At 29.5% G+C, this 18,907-nt stretch overlaps 1 protein-coding gene and 1 long non-coding RNA gene across 8 annotated transcripts in view; one reads left to right on the forward strand and one right to left on the reverse strand.

The window, feature by feature from the left end:
- Positions 1–18,907, reverse strand: part of LOC116772535 (collagen alpha-1(XV) chain-like) — a 34,629-nt gene that overhangs the window by 11,668 nt on the left and 4,054 nt on the right. For all 6 annotated transcript variants that reach the window (XM_061522220.1, XM_061522217.1, XM_061522221.1 and 3 more), the window contains exons 2-3: positions 4,161–4,201; positions 2,465–2,994 (exon numbers count right to left, since the gene is read on the reverse strand). In XM_061522220.1, the coding sequence (XP_061378204.1) occupies positions 2,465–2,994; positions 4,161–4,201 (571 nt within the window). The remainder of the gene's footprint in view (positions 1–2,464; positions 2,995–4,160; positions 4,202–18,907) is intronic.
- The window catches only part of LOC133319090 (uncharacterized), a 68,411-nt gene continuing 61,512 nt past the window's right edge, over positions 12,009–18,907 (forward strand). The window contains exon 1 of one of the 2 annotated variants that reach the window (XR_009752795.1): positions 12,009–12,034. This is a non-coding gene — a long non-coding RNA (uncharacterized LOC133319090). The remainder of the gene's footprint in view (positions 12,035–18,907) is intronic. The other variant, XR_009752796.1, reaches the window with a different exon arrangement.

Raw genomic sequence — 18,907 nt, forward strand, 5'->3', positions numbered from 1 at the left:
TATATATATATATATATATACTGTTTATGTATTTTTTTTGTTACACAGGATTTTTTCCTATTGAATACATAAACATTTTGAGGTTATAATACAAGTGAACATGGTATTTTTAAAAATGAATTATATTATATCAAATCTTATAATATAGTTTCTCTGTGATCTCCACGTTTTTTCTTCTTAATTTAATTTGATATTCAATAATTTTATGAAAGCATATAGTGGGTTGCAACTAACTCAGTGTGAAATATGAGGAACGTGGGAGATTATGATAAGGCCGTTAGCTCACTAAATCATCGGATTTTCCGGTTGAGAACTGAGGCGAATTTAAGGAGTATTCTAAGAGCGTCTGCATATTCGGACCCTTTTTTTACTATTATCATTTAAATGTGCCGAATTATACTATAATCATGGCAGTCTAAAACAGGTCTAACCGTAAACCGCATCTATTACTAAATATTTATGATACTAAAGGATATTTTTTTATGTGAGATATATTATTTTCGAGCGCTCGAAGGAAGGACGCCTAAATGAAGAATGTTTTGATTATCAAATTAGCAACGTAAATACAATATCTGATGCATTAATAAAAATCCTTAATACCTTAGAAGTATACAGTAATATATTGTAATTAAGATACGTATATTATAAATATAACTGAGATAGCCGTATTATTTATCTTTTTTTAATGTATTAGTTAGAAAAGTATAGAAACGAGATCAACAAACAACAATTTTGGTAACAAAACTTAACTCACTACATTTTCTTGTATTAAATTTTTTTATTAGAACTCATAATAATTTATGTAACAAGCTTTATTATTGGTGACTTATATATGTTTTGCTTTGTCCTTTATATAAGTGTTTAAAGCCAACACTTCTCTGGTAATTAATTAACGTTTGATTATCCCTATGATAACGTTCTGTCCCACTCAAAGTTTATCTTTTGACTAATCGTGTAAAGTTTTAAGTATACGCCACCATTCAAGAACTTTGATATTACGATCTCGGGGCGATGGTTTGTTTACTAAAAGGTTTGTGACGCACTGACGAAAGGATGGGACATTTATTCAAAATACATAATGGAAATAACTGTTAGTAATAAATAGCGAACGAATACAATAATATTATAATCGATTAATTAAATCGATTAATATAAAGAAAGTTAAAAATAAAAACAAAATTGTTTTATAATAAACATTTTGTCTCACTGTTTCTTGTTTAAATATATACATTTCTTTTTGTATATAATTTTTTAAGAGAAATGTCTATGAGATAAAATTCTATTGAATTTAAATAATATATTACTAGAATAATCGTTGCCGTACGTGTTCAATGAAAGAAAATAAAAAAAAAATGAATCTGAAATACAGAAAACTTAATATCAATATTAGTCACGTTATTTAATATTTACGTAAACAGATTCTAAATATTCCAATTCCAATACGTAAACAGATTCTAAAAATTCCAAAAAACAGATTCCAATGAAAGATTTAAACTCTAGAATTGAAACATTTTACCCTATTTCTTTCATAGCATTGATACAAAACGGCAGGTCTGGTTCGCAGGTGTATTTTTGCAAAGACTTAAGACTAGACTAGATTAATTAATCAACATGAGACCGTAACCTAAAATAGTTTCTAACCCAAATTTAGTGGATGAAGACTGGTAGTTGTGAGATGGGATTAACGATACAGTATCGTCACAGTTTATTTAAACGACTTATATTAACTTACAAATAAGAAATATATTCTATTTTTAATACGAGTATTTGGCGATCTATATATATTTCATATATATTTTACTCGTACTAAAACTACATACATGATTTAGGGTTCAATATATGATAGTAGAATATTAAGCAAATTTCGCAAAACATATATTTCGCATATATTTATCTAACATATATTTATTTCAACGAGTCACTAATAGCTGTTGGCTCATGTTTTAATGGTAATGACCTATAATAGACCAGTATTTAGTGAATATATAATAATACACTGCTATTTAACGTGTTTTAAGCCACGGCCCTATGTACCTATGTATTATATACTGTGTATTTTGTTGTTGGAATGTCATTTAACGGTTCAAATATTAATAAAATCTATTTAATTGCCATTAAAAGTCTTGTTATTCTTGCAATGTCCTTCATTTATCGAAATACATACGAATTGCATTTTCAATTATATGAAGAACTAATAAATATTAGGTTTGTTTAATTAAATTATTTTGTTCGAATAGAATAAAACATAGTGCTTCAGATAAGAAAATACGATAAAGCTATGACAAGAAAGTCTGAAATTGTATTCATGTGCTTAAATTTATGACAAAAAAAAAAATTCTAACAACATTTTATAATAAATACTAACAGCGAAAAATGTCTACATCTAATAGATATTAATTTCTTTCAGTTATATGAAACAAATAAAAATAGCTGACTTACTAAAGATAAGGACTTATGTACTTACCTCAAATAAATTACTTTCTTCGGTCAATTTGCCAAAATGTAGTATAGAATCTTTTTCGAGATTTATGCTTTCGATGGTGTAGTCGGAATCGAAATATTGGGTTTCAATTTTTTCACAGTTAGAGTAAAATTCCACATTTTTATCATTCACAGCTAAGATTATATTTACAAATGCATTATAATCTTCTATCAAGTAATGGAAAGATATTCCATTTTCTGGTAGATCGCTACCATTTAATGTAATTCTAATTAAATCTTCTCCTTCAGGTGTAAAACATAGACTGAGTTTGTTTTCTTTATTCGATATGATTTGAAACAAACATGACGTCACATCCACGTTCAACTTCACTAAGGCATATATTTCAAAAGGAGTTGCTAGATGGTTTATTGGATCTGGGAATTGATCCAGTTTAATAGTAATTAATTCGTTTTTTACAAGTTTAATGGCGCCATACACATCTGTGCCTTTGACTATATCTATAAAATCGGTCAAAACATTCGCACGGACTAGACTCAGGATATCGTAGTTGTCTGAAAAGAAAATTAATGAAACTTTTAAACTCAAGAAGAAATTTCCACAAAGACTTAAATTAAGGATCAAAATAAATAAGAAATAATTTGAATTTAATAATAAAAATTTCTTAGCTTTATTAAGATTGTGTTTATGAACTGACGGATATGAAGAATAATGCAATGGAATTTATGGATAAATATTCTGTAGCAGAAATAAGAGTGAATAATAGTGGACCAGAGATACTACTTAAATATACTATATAGTTAAAAAACCAGATATTTTGGAAGCCAGATTGTTATTTGTATTTGACTATCATTAATTTTAAATTATTTCGTTATTATACTGCTATATAAAAAATTATAATTTGATCACAATTTATAGGTATATATATACTGTGTATGTGTGTGTATGTGAGTGGGAAATACAAAGAAATATCTATTTCAGTAACATTTAGGAAAAAAATTACCCTTCTTATGAATTTCCGTATTTTAAGGTAAAGAGGTTTCATAAACAACTTAATGTGAACTATCTGTATTTGAAATACTAGTAAACGTTAACACGAACTTCTTATCTGAAGCTATTTGTCAAAGTGGTAGTAACTAAATTGCTGAATTAGTAACGTCCATCTGCTCCATAAATCTTTGTTATACTGGTTTATATATGGTTATATATTTAAGAAAAAAAAATGTGTTTCATTGCTGATTACGAATTTTTTTTAAGGAATCTTGAGATGTAATAAAATTCAAATACACACTACAAATTTAACAATTTTGTTTTGTCTATTATTTATTTATTTAAAGGGAAACAATCAGCTTATTTTCGTCATTGTGTTTGTACAGCAAAATTCAACCGTTTACTTTCAATCAAATATTTAAAATCATATAATTTTAAGGGAAGACAAAGTACGGAACGAGTATTATAAACGAATCTTTATTTTAAAGGAGCTATGTTAAATAATCTTGATCGAATAATAATGGCAACAGTCACGGTAGCTTAACACAAGTTCATTTTGTTGTTACAAATTATAGGAAAAACATAGGATGTTGGAAATGATTTAGTTTACTTGAACACTTGATGTTCTTAATACTATGGAAAGACTAATGATAACAATAAGAAAATATCACAAATGTATCAAGTAAGTAAAGTCATCAAGATATAAGAGATTATATTAAAATTAACAAACCTGGTTCAGCTATCACCATGGGGCTAAAGGCGCCAAGCCATCTGAAAAACAGGATCATTTATAAGTTAGTATGAAGCCTGTAATAAAAATTCAAGATAAAATTATATATTATATTATACTTTTCTATATTCTATAATAAATATCAGTGTTATAAATGACATAACAAAACGATGCAACATTAAATTTTTTGACTACAGGGAAAATAAGAAATAAATTGTTAAGGGTTTAATTTACACTTAGATATATATTTAATAAACAAATTAAGCTAACACAGCATATGAAAATATGTACGATCTTCATAGAGAAATATTTATAAAAATATTTAAATGAATACCTAAATGATAAAAAAAGTGCTAGGTGTCAAACGGATCAAGTGATAAAGTGAGTTTTAGCCTTTTGGTGGTTTTATTGATCTTTCTTTCTTTTTAATTGTCATAGAAAATAAATAAAATCAGGAATACTAAACAAGTTGCAAGTGTATTTTATTGTAAACACTTTTAGATGTGTTATTAAAATCTGTTAAATGTTCATGCATTAGATTATATAAAGCGTTTTGTTTGTAATAACTTATAATATCAGAGTTTATAAGGCAAATTATGAATAGTGACAAGTGAGTTTAACTTTTTTTCTCAGCCCATAACTCAATGCAACTTTACTATTACTGCTTTTCCGAGACATAGAGTCAGTTTAATATAGGTTAAAGAAAACTATGTGAAAATTAAAATAGAACAATAAAATATATAGGTTGTTCTAGTTAGTTACTTCGAAACTAAAAAAAAAAAACAAAAAAGGTCAATCAAAACTAAGGCAGAATTATTTTTTAGGAATATTTTAAGTAACGAAAAGGTTAAAATATGAATGCGCTAAGACAATTATTGATATAAAAAATGACATGTCTCATTTAAATATTTAAATAAAATGTCAGTTTAATTATGATGTTATTTACAAAGCTATAATCGTCGGTGTCGACAGGGCACGACTACGTCATTTACGAGCATTCTTGAAAGTCTTCTATTTTTTTTTTCATATAGTGCTGCTTAAAGAAACAACAAAGACGTATAATTAGTGTACCGACAACAAAACCCGGCTTGTACTATTGCAGATTCGGCAAATTTTGTTTTTTTTAATAGCAATTGCTTTAAACTTATGAATATTGTTAAAGTAATAAACTTCAGCATGTGTAATGCAACAGTTTATATATCTTATAAGGATCACAAATTATGACATTTAAATTAGATTACCAGTTTATGAAAGCCATTACATACTTGATCAGGTCTTGTACATAAACATTGCTTTGCATATAAATACTACTATTTTGCATGCATAACATTCTTAGTATTATTTGATACTATATTTTTTTGTTAAATTTGAATTGTCCTTGAGTAAAATTACATCTATTTTCAAATATTTCATTTTTGTACAAAAAATCTTTTATACATTGCTACATTTTCTGACGTATTGTAATCTTTTGTTAAGCTCCCCTCAAAGACATACCGTGTACAAAGTCACGTAGTGTTAAACGAGATTTGTTGAGTCAACCTTCGTTAATGCAAATATTGGAATGAATAACAAAATCAGTGCCATCTCAAATTACAGCTCCATTTAATTAAGACGTGTCTCGAATATTCGAGTTCTGTTTCAAACATCATTTATTAATCGGGCTTCATAAGCCAAGGTTTGCAGTTCACCAGTATCATCTTTACTATTTTTTTTACATAATATAAAGTTGTCAAATATTCATAATTCTTTTTTCGTAATTAAACTTCCATATTTTATGTTTTGAAAAAAAGGAATTTACATTTTTTTTACTTTGTTTGTGTTCTCGTAGATAACCAAAAAAATCCATTTTATGTTATGTGTATTTAGGCGTATGGGAACTTGGAAGTATAAGATGTATTTATGCTTGGAATTTCGGAAAAAGACCGAGCGAACTAAAGTAGTAATTTCTGCTTTACAATCTTTTGTAAGAGAGACACTAAACCGGTTGATCCAGCCTTAATTCCGAACTGTAGACCTTTGAATACAACTATCCCCTGCATAATCACACCATAGTATAAAATAAAATCGGTTCCCGATATCCACAGTAGGACGTATGTTTATTCTTGAAAACCTTACAACTAATTTGATGAAGTTTTTTTTCATAGCTGAAGTTGTTTGACACATAATTTTTAATACATTCATAATATAGTCGATAAGCACCTTTACCTTTAGTAATTTTAAATGCGATGTTATAAACCAAACCCTTCCTTGGCAATTGGCTGAATCATTAGAGATGTAACTAAATAATTTGATAATAATTGTGGAACTGTGTATCTTATATGGACTTTCAAAACATTTAAATTTACATATCTCTGGGTGTTATATCTCACTGTATCTTTTTAAATGTTATGTATCTTTGTAATGTTCGTTTGAGTACTTCATCAATATTTTTTCTCTTTACACTATGTAACTTAAATGAATACGCAATAAAATTAATTTTGTGACGACTTGATTTAAAAAGGCGACTCGCATTATCAACTAATATCAAATATGATAAAAATACATTTCGTCGGAGGGACACAGGCTATTTAATCATTACTAACCCAAGCGAAGAAGGGGCAAGTTCGTAGTGTAAAATATTATGAACATTTTATATTTTAAATTAAACAAACACATTGGCTTTCCTATACTCATAGCAAAAACATAAGCTTATCACAATTTTGTACCTTAAAATGTTTAACTGTTTCATTATGCAAAGTTTATAAATGCGGATTGTGTAACCATTTGCTCCAGAAGACATTTTAGTTGTACACGAAATTGCTTTCATGTAAAATTTAATTAGATATTTGTATGAGGTTCGATGAAGGCGTGTGTTTCATTAAAGTTTATATAAGTTCTTAGTGAGTGTGAGTGACATTGCGTACGTCATGATACTGCTGACTGGCAGCTAACCGTACTGGCGATTGTAATAACATGTCTAACACACACTTGGCAACGTGCTTTTCTAACTTGTAAATCATATTTTAACAGCTTAGTGGTTGGCCAGTGGACTAAATTAGGTCATAATTAAATTTTATTTTAACTTTAATTTATACTTTACCCGTATCATTAAGTCGACGGCAAAGTTTTGTAGCGTTATTTACTTTTATACAAAATAAAATCCGTTTTTCTGTTTAAATTTATTGTAATCGTAATAACTGTGCACAAACAATAACAGAAACATAAATGAAAATTAATACATGCTAATATTTTTGAGTTCCAGAGTTAAAACATAAAACGAGGTTTCTCTTTTACTTGAGAATGAGTAACAATAATCTTATTTGATATGATTAACGTTGATTCATAATTTGCATAGTTTTAGGGGATTAGAGCATAATGATCCGTCTATTTTTTCAAAGCTTATTTTCGTATGACTTACATAGAGTTCATACCATAACACTGAAGCAGCGTCATGCAGCTATGAGTAATAATATTAAGTATTTGCGACAATGATGAGTGATAAGAACAAATAATGTACTCATATATATAGAATGGAAATCCGTTGGTGGCCTGGTGCCAGTTTTGTATAGTGAAAAGTCTTTGCCAGCAGTTTCGCTACAATGTAATATTTTAAATTAATAAAATGTTATTAACAAACATTTTAATGTATTTATAATCACCACCTATTTTTTACCGTAACAGGAATTTTGACTTATTAATATATAAACGAATTAAATGTATGTGTGTTTTTTCATTTACTATATGAAAAACATTTAACCTAAATTCTTAGCCTAATCTAATAAATCAAAAATGTTGTATTAAAAACTTCTTAGTATCGTGTTATTTTTTTTATAATCTAATTCTTTGTTATAATGCTTTTAAAAGTGTAAGTGCAATCGTTGCTGTAATTGTAAAATGATATAGAAAATGTAGGGTACATTTCTTTTGCACTCATATTACACATTTCACTTTGCGAACATCACTTTGATGGTAGTAGGTAGGTCCTTCAGTTAAAAAGTTTTAGAGTACGCGAACTCGTAGAAAGATTGAAAAGAAAGCATAATGCTCTCTGGTACGACCGAAAGTGGTATGAATGAAAACGGAAATTGTACACCAATAAAAATCATTGCTATATTTATACAAAATTTAATTATACAAACATACAATATATGTATATATATATATATATATATTTGTGTTCAGAACCTCCCTTTTTTTTAATCGGTTAACAATTTTAATTGATTTGAGCTACTATTGCATGCAGACTAAAGTATCGTACAAGTTGTAAACAAAAGAAACATGCAATTATCATCCCACAAAGCGTGGGTATTGTTTTATTTAATATAGTCGTTTTAATTATCTCAAACATATATCATATCCCTATATATGCCCGGAGACTAGGCTAAGTCGTGCGCGTAGTCTCTGATTTACTGCAGCCATTAAAATTTGTTGTTCATAATATATTAAATTCGTTAGTCAAACTATTTGTACTTAAAATATTTCGAAGTTTTTCACAAGTAGTAAACATTTAAATAAAATTATATTTTCTATAGCTGTTTTGTTGTTTCGAGAGAATGAATGTCATCTTGTCGTTCCATTAACTCGGCTACTACGACATTATTAGCTCATAATAGAAATGATGACCAGTTTAATCTTACATTATATTTTTATCCTAAAATATTTGAATTCAATGACCTGCGTCCAAAGTTTCGTGCTATTGCGTCTCAAATAAAGAATTATAAGAGAAATGTTAAACAATGATTTGACCATCTCATCGTTAGAGGGACTAATTCTTATTCATTTCCCTTCGCCATTTTTCCTATTCTTTCTGGCTGATATACATTTTTTATCTATTAACTTTAAGAAACGGTTAGCAACAGTACTCAAAGCTCATAGAATCTGTCATATCGCTTTTTAACAGCATGTAAAGTTCTGGACATTTAAACAATTAATCGGAATATACAAAACTTAACAGTTCTCTTGTTTCCAGCACTTGCTGCGCCAAATAATTTGTTGCTAGGTCACTATTACTCACGGCAAGGAAACTTATAGCCAGCATTTTGCACTTTGTTAATAATAATAATGATGGCTGGTAACTGATAACATTATTTTTAAAATCAGCAGTATTGCATATTGCATCTATATTAAATGTTATTAACCTACAGCTTTTATTTTCTCACTGTAACTTTCTCGTGTCTCTCATATAAGTAATATATATTTTCCGTTAATTTCGTACCAAATAATATGGGAGCCGATCAGAAAATTGCGACGTAAATCAAGTTTCATCTTCCAATATAATGATTCTGTCACTACTGACATATAATTAAGTACAATAAGCGAATCTTGCTAGCACTTTTCATAAATATGAAGGCAATAACGGAATCCGGTTAATTTCATTACAAAATCCAGTACAAGCCATATTAGTACGTAACTTTGGAGGCATAAGTATTTAAATTCTTTGCAATATCACTTGAAATCGCTATTTGTTAAGGATGGCTTGCAAGCGAATATTTTATCAAGTTTACATTCATTGCACCGACTATCATTAGTTTTAAACCAGTACTGAGTTAACGAAAATGATTCTATACGAAGTATATAATTGACCATATAAAGATAATTTTTCACTTAAAAATTATTTTACTTTAAGAAATACTGTCCACGTGCAAATATTTATTTATAATTCATAATCCGTAGCCTTTATACGGGTTAAACATTAATTATAAATTTAAATAAATTATGATACGTCAATGTAGTTTGTTTGCAATGAGGAATAAATAGCATTGCGTGGGTGAATCATAGACCTAGTAGTGTCTCCACTTTATTTTATATCTTCCTCACCATAAAATTACCGCTTGCGTCGTTTATTACACTTTATCTTTAGCACAACTCGACGTATATATCAATATTTTATTTTGCAAAGAAATATAATTAAAAAGTACACCAATCTACGATGCACTATTCCTAAATGCTTGAATATTATTAAGTGGGTAAATATTTTACCTGATCTGCATATAAATAATTATAATATGATGACGTAAGACGCCGGAGCAGATGACAAATTTTATTTCTTACGTGTCTCCATTTCATACGTAATCTATATTTAATCTTGATTTCTTTTAAATAAATTGCGAGATCGACATAAACTTGTAAATTTTCGTTAATTAGTGAGTATTACTGTCACTAGGAACTATTATTGTGGATAAAAAACAGTCGATCAGAAAAAAGAGAGCGACACCGAGAAGCTAAATTTGCATTGCTTTATGATACAATAACAGGAACAGTATTTGTTTAGAAAAAGTTGGCTACTTTAAGCGGTTGTCATTTTACTTTATTTCAGTTTCAGTCCATATATTGAATTTCCTCATGTTATTTGCCAGAGTCTAACATTTTTTTGTTTTTGACCGCATTTTTGCAGTAAAAAGCCACTGATGTCTTATGATGAGTTAAGATTAATGGTCGTCTTTATTACTCGTATCATGAATTAAAACTGATGATTGTTTAATTAGTTTTAATGGGAGATTTACAAGGAATGTCAGTTACAGATTTGTTAAAAATGTTACGCCAATTATTATTACTCTCTTCACTGTCACAATAATTGCTATTTTAATTTAATGGTCACCTTTATTTCACCGAACAACATTTCCTATTTATATAAGAATAGTTTAGTTGCTATCTAAAATAAATCTTTTAATAGATTAACGTCGTCACGTCACATATTTACTCTTGATAGTTATTTATAAAAATAAAAGCTTCAACACAGAAACTAGAATTAGGGAAAAGAAAAACAATCAGCACAGAATTACCACATATAAATAATATATCTAAAGATTACATTTTCTTTTCTTTACTCTTACCCTTACCTGACCTTATCGTTAATACTCTGTGGTGATGGAATTCTGAAACGAAAACAGCTACTACTATTTAGCAACCGGCAAATAAAGTAAAGACTATTATATAATATATACAATTTAACACCGTTATCATATATGTACTTCCGGCAAGCTGATTTTATTTTTGGGTGATTTAATAGGTTACCCACAGTTTTTGCCATAATTAGTCTCGGCACATTGTTAAAGACTATTTTGTAGAGCGTTCCTACTTTGTATGCGATAAACCAACTTAATAGTTTATTCTATTGTGACACAAGTCATTACAGTTGTGTCATCTACACACTGGACTTACCATCTGATGACATTATCCAATTGAAACTCAACAATTTATATACAAACTTGTACATAACACTAAATTGTTATATAAAGAAAAACTGAATTAATAGCCAAGTATCTATTCAAGATTAAGTTATAACATATAGACTTAAATCATCACATAATTAAATTAACAAAATTGAAATAAGTGTTAAAGGTGAACTATAAATTAAATTGTTGTTTTTAAAATAGATCATTTCATGTATAAATTATCTGTATTCAATGATATAAATCTTTATATTATATTGCACAATATGTTTGTAGTAAACCACAGCATTATCTACTGAAATTAACTTCAATAGGCTTAGTAGTGAAGTGGTAAGCTTGGATTTACGGCCTGGGTGAGATATACGAGCTCCTTGCATTTCGGTTGAACAGCGCTGCATTTGAAAGCTTACCATACAAACGAATAACGGATTTTAAAAAATACATTATATATTAATAAATACACGTTAAAATACGGTCAAAAAAATGCATATAGTTAGTTTAATCCTTTTAGTTCATCGTATTTTATAATTTTCACATAATTATTGTTATCCAGATTATGATGTTGTTATTAAAATAATTCAATAAAACTTTATTTTATTTAATTAATAATTATTAATTAATTTTAACTTCGTACAAAGTAGTCACCCTACAATAATACAATGCCTATAATACGATAATTATCACATTCCACTTGAGGCTGTGGAGATGTTGATACGGTATACAGTGAGTAATTATTTTAATTGCATCATTATTAAAATTATATTGAATATTTTTTCATTTAACTAAGATTCAATTTAATTATATTTTTTTGAGGTTACATTCAGTTTAAATACAATTGTTTTGTAATAGTTAATTTAATTTGAATATACATAATTCATTAAAATAGATAAGTTTTCCTCTTTGTTACGTTTTGTTACGCATGACAATTTGCATGTCAATTTCTAGCATTATAGTTAAAATAAACTTAATATCTCATTTATAATATTTGTAAAGACGTCATGAAACCTGAATTCACAATCAATAATTGACAGTGTGATTGTTCTTATGAATTTGTAGTTGTTATTTTATTTAAAACTAATAGTTATTAAATATGCACAGGATGTATTTAGGTACGAGGAACCTTTTCTTTAAATGAAATTTTTATTTAAAAGTACTTAAAATTGTATCTATATGCTATATTTTCTTTAAAGATCCATATTTTTTTATTTGATTTAAATTTATTTAAATGGATGTAGCAGTGAATTTTATTGCAATTTGGAGGATGTGTGGAATTTTAAGTACAATTTTTTTTTATTGGTATACTGATGATCGGTTATGAAGAAACTTTTTATATTTTTCGAGGTAAAATGTTACTAGTGCTATAATTTACACTTGAACTTTATTTTTTTTAAACATGCTCTACTCATTTTATATAAGGAATTAAACCATTCTCAATATGAAATTTCAAATTCTGTCCTTATTTTCATAGTTACAGAATTCAAAACAGAAATTCCATTTTTTTTATTATTTTCAACTCAACAAAAATACGAAATCCAAAAATAAAATCGCATTATTTAGAACATTCATACCTGAGAGTAGGTTGTTCAGAGACGATTTTGGTTCTTATCTTGACAGTCGTAAAGTATAAAACTAAAGGTCATGTTTATTCCTTTTATTATCTCACAATAATTTAAGCGATCCATTTTATATAGGGTTTTCCATTAAGGGCGCTTGATCTTTGAAATGCAAAAAAAAATACATGTAGGAAAGATATTTGCGAAATTTTTTTTTTATTTGGAAGGTCTATCAACCCCATTATGTATGGAATATGACATCATTCAAATGACCGCCACGGCTTCGGTTGGTGGCGCGCACACGAAAGGTCCAATTTTCGATGACTCTGGCGCACAAATCGGGCTGTATTTGATCGATGGCGTGGCGTATGTTGACTTTGAGGGCATCGGTGGTTTGCGGCTTGTTGGCATAGACCTGCGACTTAAGAAAACCCCACAAGAAAAAGTCCAGCGGGGTCAAATCGCACGATCTCGGTGGCCAGTTCACGTCGCCTCCGCGCGAGATGACCATGTCCAGAAATTGCTCGTGCAGAACTTCCATCGTAGCGTAACTTCCATCACAGCACACTGTGTGGCACGTAGCTCCGTCCTGTTGAAACCACATGTTGTCCAGATCCATATTCTCGATTTCAGGCCAAAAGAAGTTGGTTATCATCGACCGGTATCGCTCACCATTGACGGTGACGGCCACACCATTATCGTTTTCGAAAAAATACGGACCAATCACGCCTCCGGCCCAAAATCCGCACCAAACAGTCACTTTCTGCGGGTGCATTGCCACTTGGTGAACCTCGTGTGGATTGGTCTCGTCCCAAATACGGCAATTTTGCTTGTTGACATAGCCATTCATCCAAAAATGCGCCTCGTCGCTGAAGATGATTTTTTTGCCAAAATCGGCGTCAACTTCCAACTGCTCTAATGCCCAGTCAGCGAACACACGGCGCTGTCTATGGTCATTAACCTTGAGCTCTTGGGTCAGCTGGATCTTGTACGGGTGCAGGCTCAAGTCACAACGCAAAATTCGCCAAGTTGTCGTCTGCGAAAGGCCGAGTTCCTGTGCGCGACGCGGAATTGACTGCCGCGGGTTTTCGAGGACACTGTCGCGCACAGCGGCGATATTCTCGGCAGATCTCGCGTTACGTTGACGCACGGGAACCGGCTGATTGTTAACTGACCCGGTTGACTCGAATTTGTCCACCAATCGACGGATAGTCGACTCGGCAGGACGATCATCGCGACCGTAAAACGGGCGAAGTGCGCGGAACGTTGCTCGAACTGAAGACCCATTTTCATAAAACAATTTTATGATTTGCACGTGCTGCTCGACACTGTAACCTGCCATGGTGGTTTGGAAGGACGGAATGAATATAACACACTGCATTTGACAGCTGTCACTCAAACAACATGGCCGCAATCAGCTGTCAAAGTTCAAGCGTCCCTATTGGAAAACCCTATACTTCTTTATTTTGACCAGGTATTATAGAAATTAATTTTTATATTATTTTTCTAACCCTTATTATTCTTAACGCACATATATATATGAGTAAAAAAAGTGGATCCTATTAAAATTGTTTGGAATGTATAAAATGTTGATGAGCTTTGCTATAGGATGCGGTGATTTAACTCTTGGAATATCAAAACTACTTTGATGTTGGAACATGCTAACTAAATATTACATTAATGAATCTTCCATTCATGTTGTTTCCTAGCAAACAGATTGAAATCAATATGCCGGCTCAGTTTCAACGAAACGGTAGCTTGGAATGTTACATAAATAAATATTTAAGACGTATGACATAATAGACCAGGGAATTCCGAATAAACCGTTTCTGATATCCGAGGCTTGAGTCAATGTTAATTTTGTATCAAAAACTATACCTCGTTTGACTTGTTATAATATTAAAACATATTATCTTTACTGACATAATAGATTTATTTTTTTATAATTAGTTAAATTGTTTGTAAAGTTTATCCATTTTGAATGTAAAATTTAATAATAACTTTAGTGATTCAATATTAGCAAGATTGACAGTATTATAATAAATATAATAGGTTTATGTACATGGCAGTAATAAAAAAAATGGATCTGTTTCAACTTGCAAATTTATAAACAACTTTACTAACTAAACTCAAACAAAATTATATTAAAATTTCTATGTTTGAATTCATTGTGATCTACATATCCGAAGCTATGGAGTTTCACTTTGATCTTGGCATCCTTAAGTCTAATGTATTAGATCTATAAGTGTCTACGGTAACAAAAATATCGGCGGCAAATCGGGGACATATCGAATAGATCTCTGGAATGTTGCCAGCAGTGGCGCTATCGGAAGCGTCTACAATCTGAGCCAACGAATGCGTGTAATGTTGAAGTCAAATAAGTATTCAATTGTGATTTAAATTTTTTTATGCATATTGTAAAATTCATAATAATAATGGTACAGGTTCTTACAACTTGTCAAAATTCAGTTTCATACTAAAGAACGATCTATCTGCGTACACTTAGTTAGACAAACCTTAGAAAGTATGACTGCAGTAGGTACATTAAAACACTAAAATAATAAATTGGGGATGCAAATTTTTTAAGACCTTTGAGTTTGATATCAATTATGAAATGAACATTTACATTAAAATAATTCGTAAAAAACGGGTTACTTTTATGATTAAAATTAAGTTTGAATGATAAAAAATAAAGTAATCCCATATAGAATTAGAATTTAAAATAAACCAGCAAATTTATTCTTCAGACTGCTAGTTCTATTAAATATCCATTATATGTTTTTATTTATCTTTGTGTTATTTATGAATGGATAATATTCGTTTATTTTATAATTAACTATTATCAATTTTGTGATCACGTATTCAATAATGTTAAATAAAGAATGGTACTAGCAGAGGTCCTTTTACAATTTTCTCGTATGGACGTCATTCAAAAGTGCTCAATATCGTAGGGATTGATGTAGAGCTTTTGATTGATGGAATAATAACTCAACTGGAAAGACTCGTTTCCCCAATTCTCTCACGGATTCCGGATATGACAGAAGTGACTTAACAAAACGCTCAATAGGGTTTTATTTTAATCAATACGATGGTATTCTGCTGGCTACTATCAGACTAACCAAACGTCATTTGTATATTTACCTAGTTTCGTATGTATCTAAGTGAAATGCAAAAAATTATATGTAGGACAGCATTGACCAAAATTTCGTTGAACCGAGAACTTTTTATGCATGCATTCACAGTACAGGTATAAACGTGACATTAATAACATATATTTACATATACTAACGTAAATATTGACCATCTGAGAACTTTTACGGATAAATAAAATAAAAAATACGAAAATTTTATCGAAAACAAATCAAAAGCTTAAAGTCGATAAACTCGTTATCGATTTTCAAACATTCTCAAATCTAGGTCAACTGTTTAGAAAGTGTCATTGGGATGGCGGCAAATTCCCTGAGAGTTCATGTCAATATTAGCTACATTCGGCTTCTGAAAAATGCAAAATTGAATTACACGTGGAGAAGCTCTTAATGCGTTATCATAAGGTTCAACAGATAAAAACTAAATACGAGAACCTGTTTGTAAGAATGAAGCAAGATTGATGGACTGTTCAGTCAATGAACTTTAAAAATGCAGGAAAATAAATCTTGTAAAGAACGCACGTCCATATTGTGGAATTTTTATATATATGTCTAAAATTAATGATTTCTTTAACTTAATATACACAGCCATGCGTATTTTTTTTTAAGGTTTTAATATTTTGAATAGGGAATATTAAAATATTTGCTATCTTTAATAACTAAATTGTCTATAACATTTTTTATGTCAATCATTTACAAACGTAATAACCTTTTAAAATAACCTAATCTACAACTGTATTATTTGTTCATACTTCATATACGATATTATCCTAAACACTACCATGTTATGTTTTACTTTAAACATTTGGAAAGGAATATTTAAATCTAAGTATTAGTAACTTGGATATCACGTTGGTAAGAATTGTCTTAGTGACATCATCAAACGGCATTATATTTGTACGCTAACACTGTTACGCGCAATTCTCAAGATTAGCAAGTTTGTATACCAGCATGACAACAAATTCAACAGAATAATTCAATACAACAACACCTCAAAACAAATCTTTGTTTTTCAGTGTAAATATTTATATGTTATTGAGATTAAATGCTTTATTCTGATAACAAAAAAAGTAATGGAAGTCTGAGTTTTAATTGGTAATAGAATCTTGTCTACTTAATTATACTATTATTTATTTTTCGTTCTACTAATATTATAAATGCGAAAGTTTGGTACAATGTATTGATGCATGGATTAAGCATATGTCAGAATAACATATAGGCTGTAACGTGCCCTAAATTCCGTTTAGTTTGCAGGTAAAATAAACATCACAAAACCGTTGTATGTATGTATTACGAAGTCACGTGACACAGACTATGGTTGTCGCTAATAGTTGGTTAAGATAAGTATCATAATATTAAGTAGACAGTATTAATTTCTCTCTGCAAACAATATCGAAGACAATATGAAGTCGGAGACGAACACTAGTATTGTATAAAAGATACTGGTTAGATTTAGTGACATAGTAATTTGTAGAAAATAAAACTGCTATAAATATTCCAAAAATATAATTACATAAATTTTAAATATGTATATTTATTGTGCCCGTATACGTGGAAAATACTCCGGAAGAGAAGCATATAAAATAATTATAGCATCATCTTTCAAATTGTTACACGTATGGCGGGGTAACCTAATTACAATCATGGATTAATAAAACACCTCGTCAGTTATTCTGCTTATTACCTTTGATTTTATATTTTAAATAAATAAAACGATTTCATAATGGTAAAGTTGAACGCGGTGAAATAAATACAAACTTAATATACTTAAAATTTTAATGATTATCAGATATAAGATTACAATGGAGCGAAAAATACTAAAGATTTTTTTCTTTTATAGATGTATGAAATATGTGAACTTCTAATTGGGTTTACCTTCTGTTACTAATCAGTAGCAGTCACGGCATGTAACGGTGAAGGTAATATTTTCTCTCTTATGACGTCGGAGCTCAATGACCTCGTCTGTTATCATGTTATAACTAATTATAAAATTTCGTAAGACCTACATCTGCTGATGGTATTTAAAACGGTTTAAGAAGTCTTTCTTATTTTCACAATACTTTTCCCTCGGTTTCGCTTACTTGAAATTCTTATAAAGTTTGCGTACATCGGTTCATAGTCAAATTAAATTGTTTAATTATTGTGTTAAATAACTTTCGAGAAAATTATTTTTTTTTTACAAAAATAGACCATATAAGTACAATGTTTTTTTTCACTATAATATAGTAATTGAAATAGGTTTTGTACTTGGGTGAACCAACAAAATATACCTTTTTTGAAACTCGGTGTGTGTAAATGTGAAGCTGTCTATTTGATGTAATTATACTTTTGGTATTATATTCATTTTATTTTTTTTATTTGTATTATTATAAAAAAAGTATCGTGTTTATGAAACTGGGTACAAAAAAAATTATAGGAAATATCGTATAATGACTAATTGCAGCATTTATATGTGACCGGAATAATAAGACTAATAGGATGTGGTAATCGTATTGCGTGGGAAGATTTTGATTTCACATTTTACTATTGTTTTCTTAAATACAATATAATGATACCCCTACAAAATGATTGATGGATTAATCCGAACATCTGCGGAACTTTGATCTTTTACAACATAGGTTTTCTGGCAGTATGAGACCTTAGATCTATTTATTTTATTAAATTTAACATATTATATGGATTTGAAATTGAATTGTGACTTTAAATATAATTCAGAAATTTACATATGTTTTACGATGAATGAATTACAATCGAGATCGTATGGAATAAAAAAACACGTACCAACATGTACTTTCCTCATAAATTTGGAAATTCAATTGTATACCCACCGCAGGCTTAATGATGAGGTTAAAATGCAAATTGTATCCGAGTGTTCTGTTAAGCTCTTAAGCTACTAT

The sequence above is a fragment of the Danaus plexippus genome, chromosome 12, assembly GCF_018135715.1.
Source record: "Danaus plexippus chromosome 12, MEX_DaPlex, whole genome shotgun sequence".
NCBI classification, from domain to species: Eukaryota; Metazoa; Arthropoda; class Insecta; order Lepidoptera; family Nymphalidae; genus Danaus; species Danaus plexippus.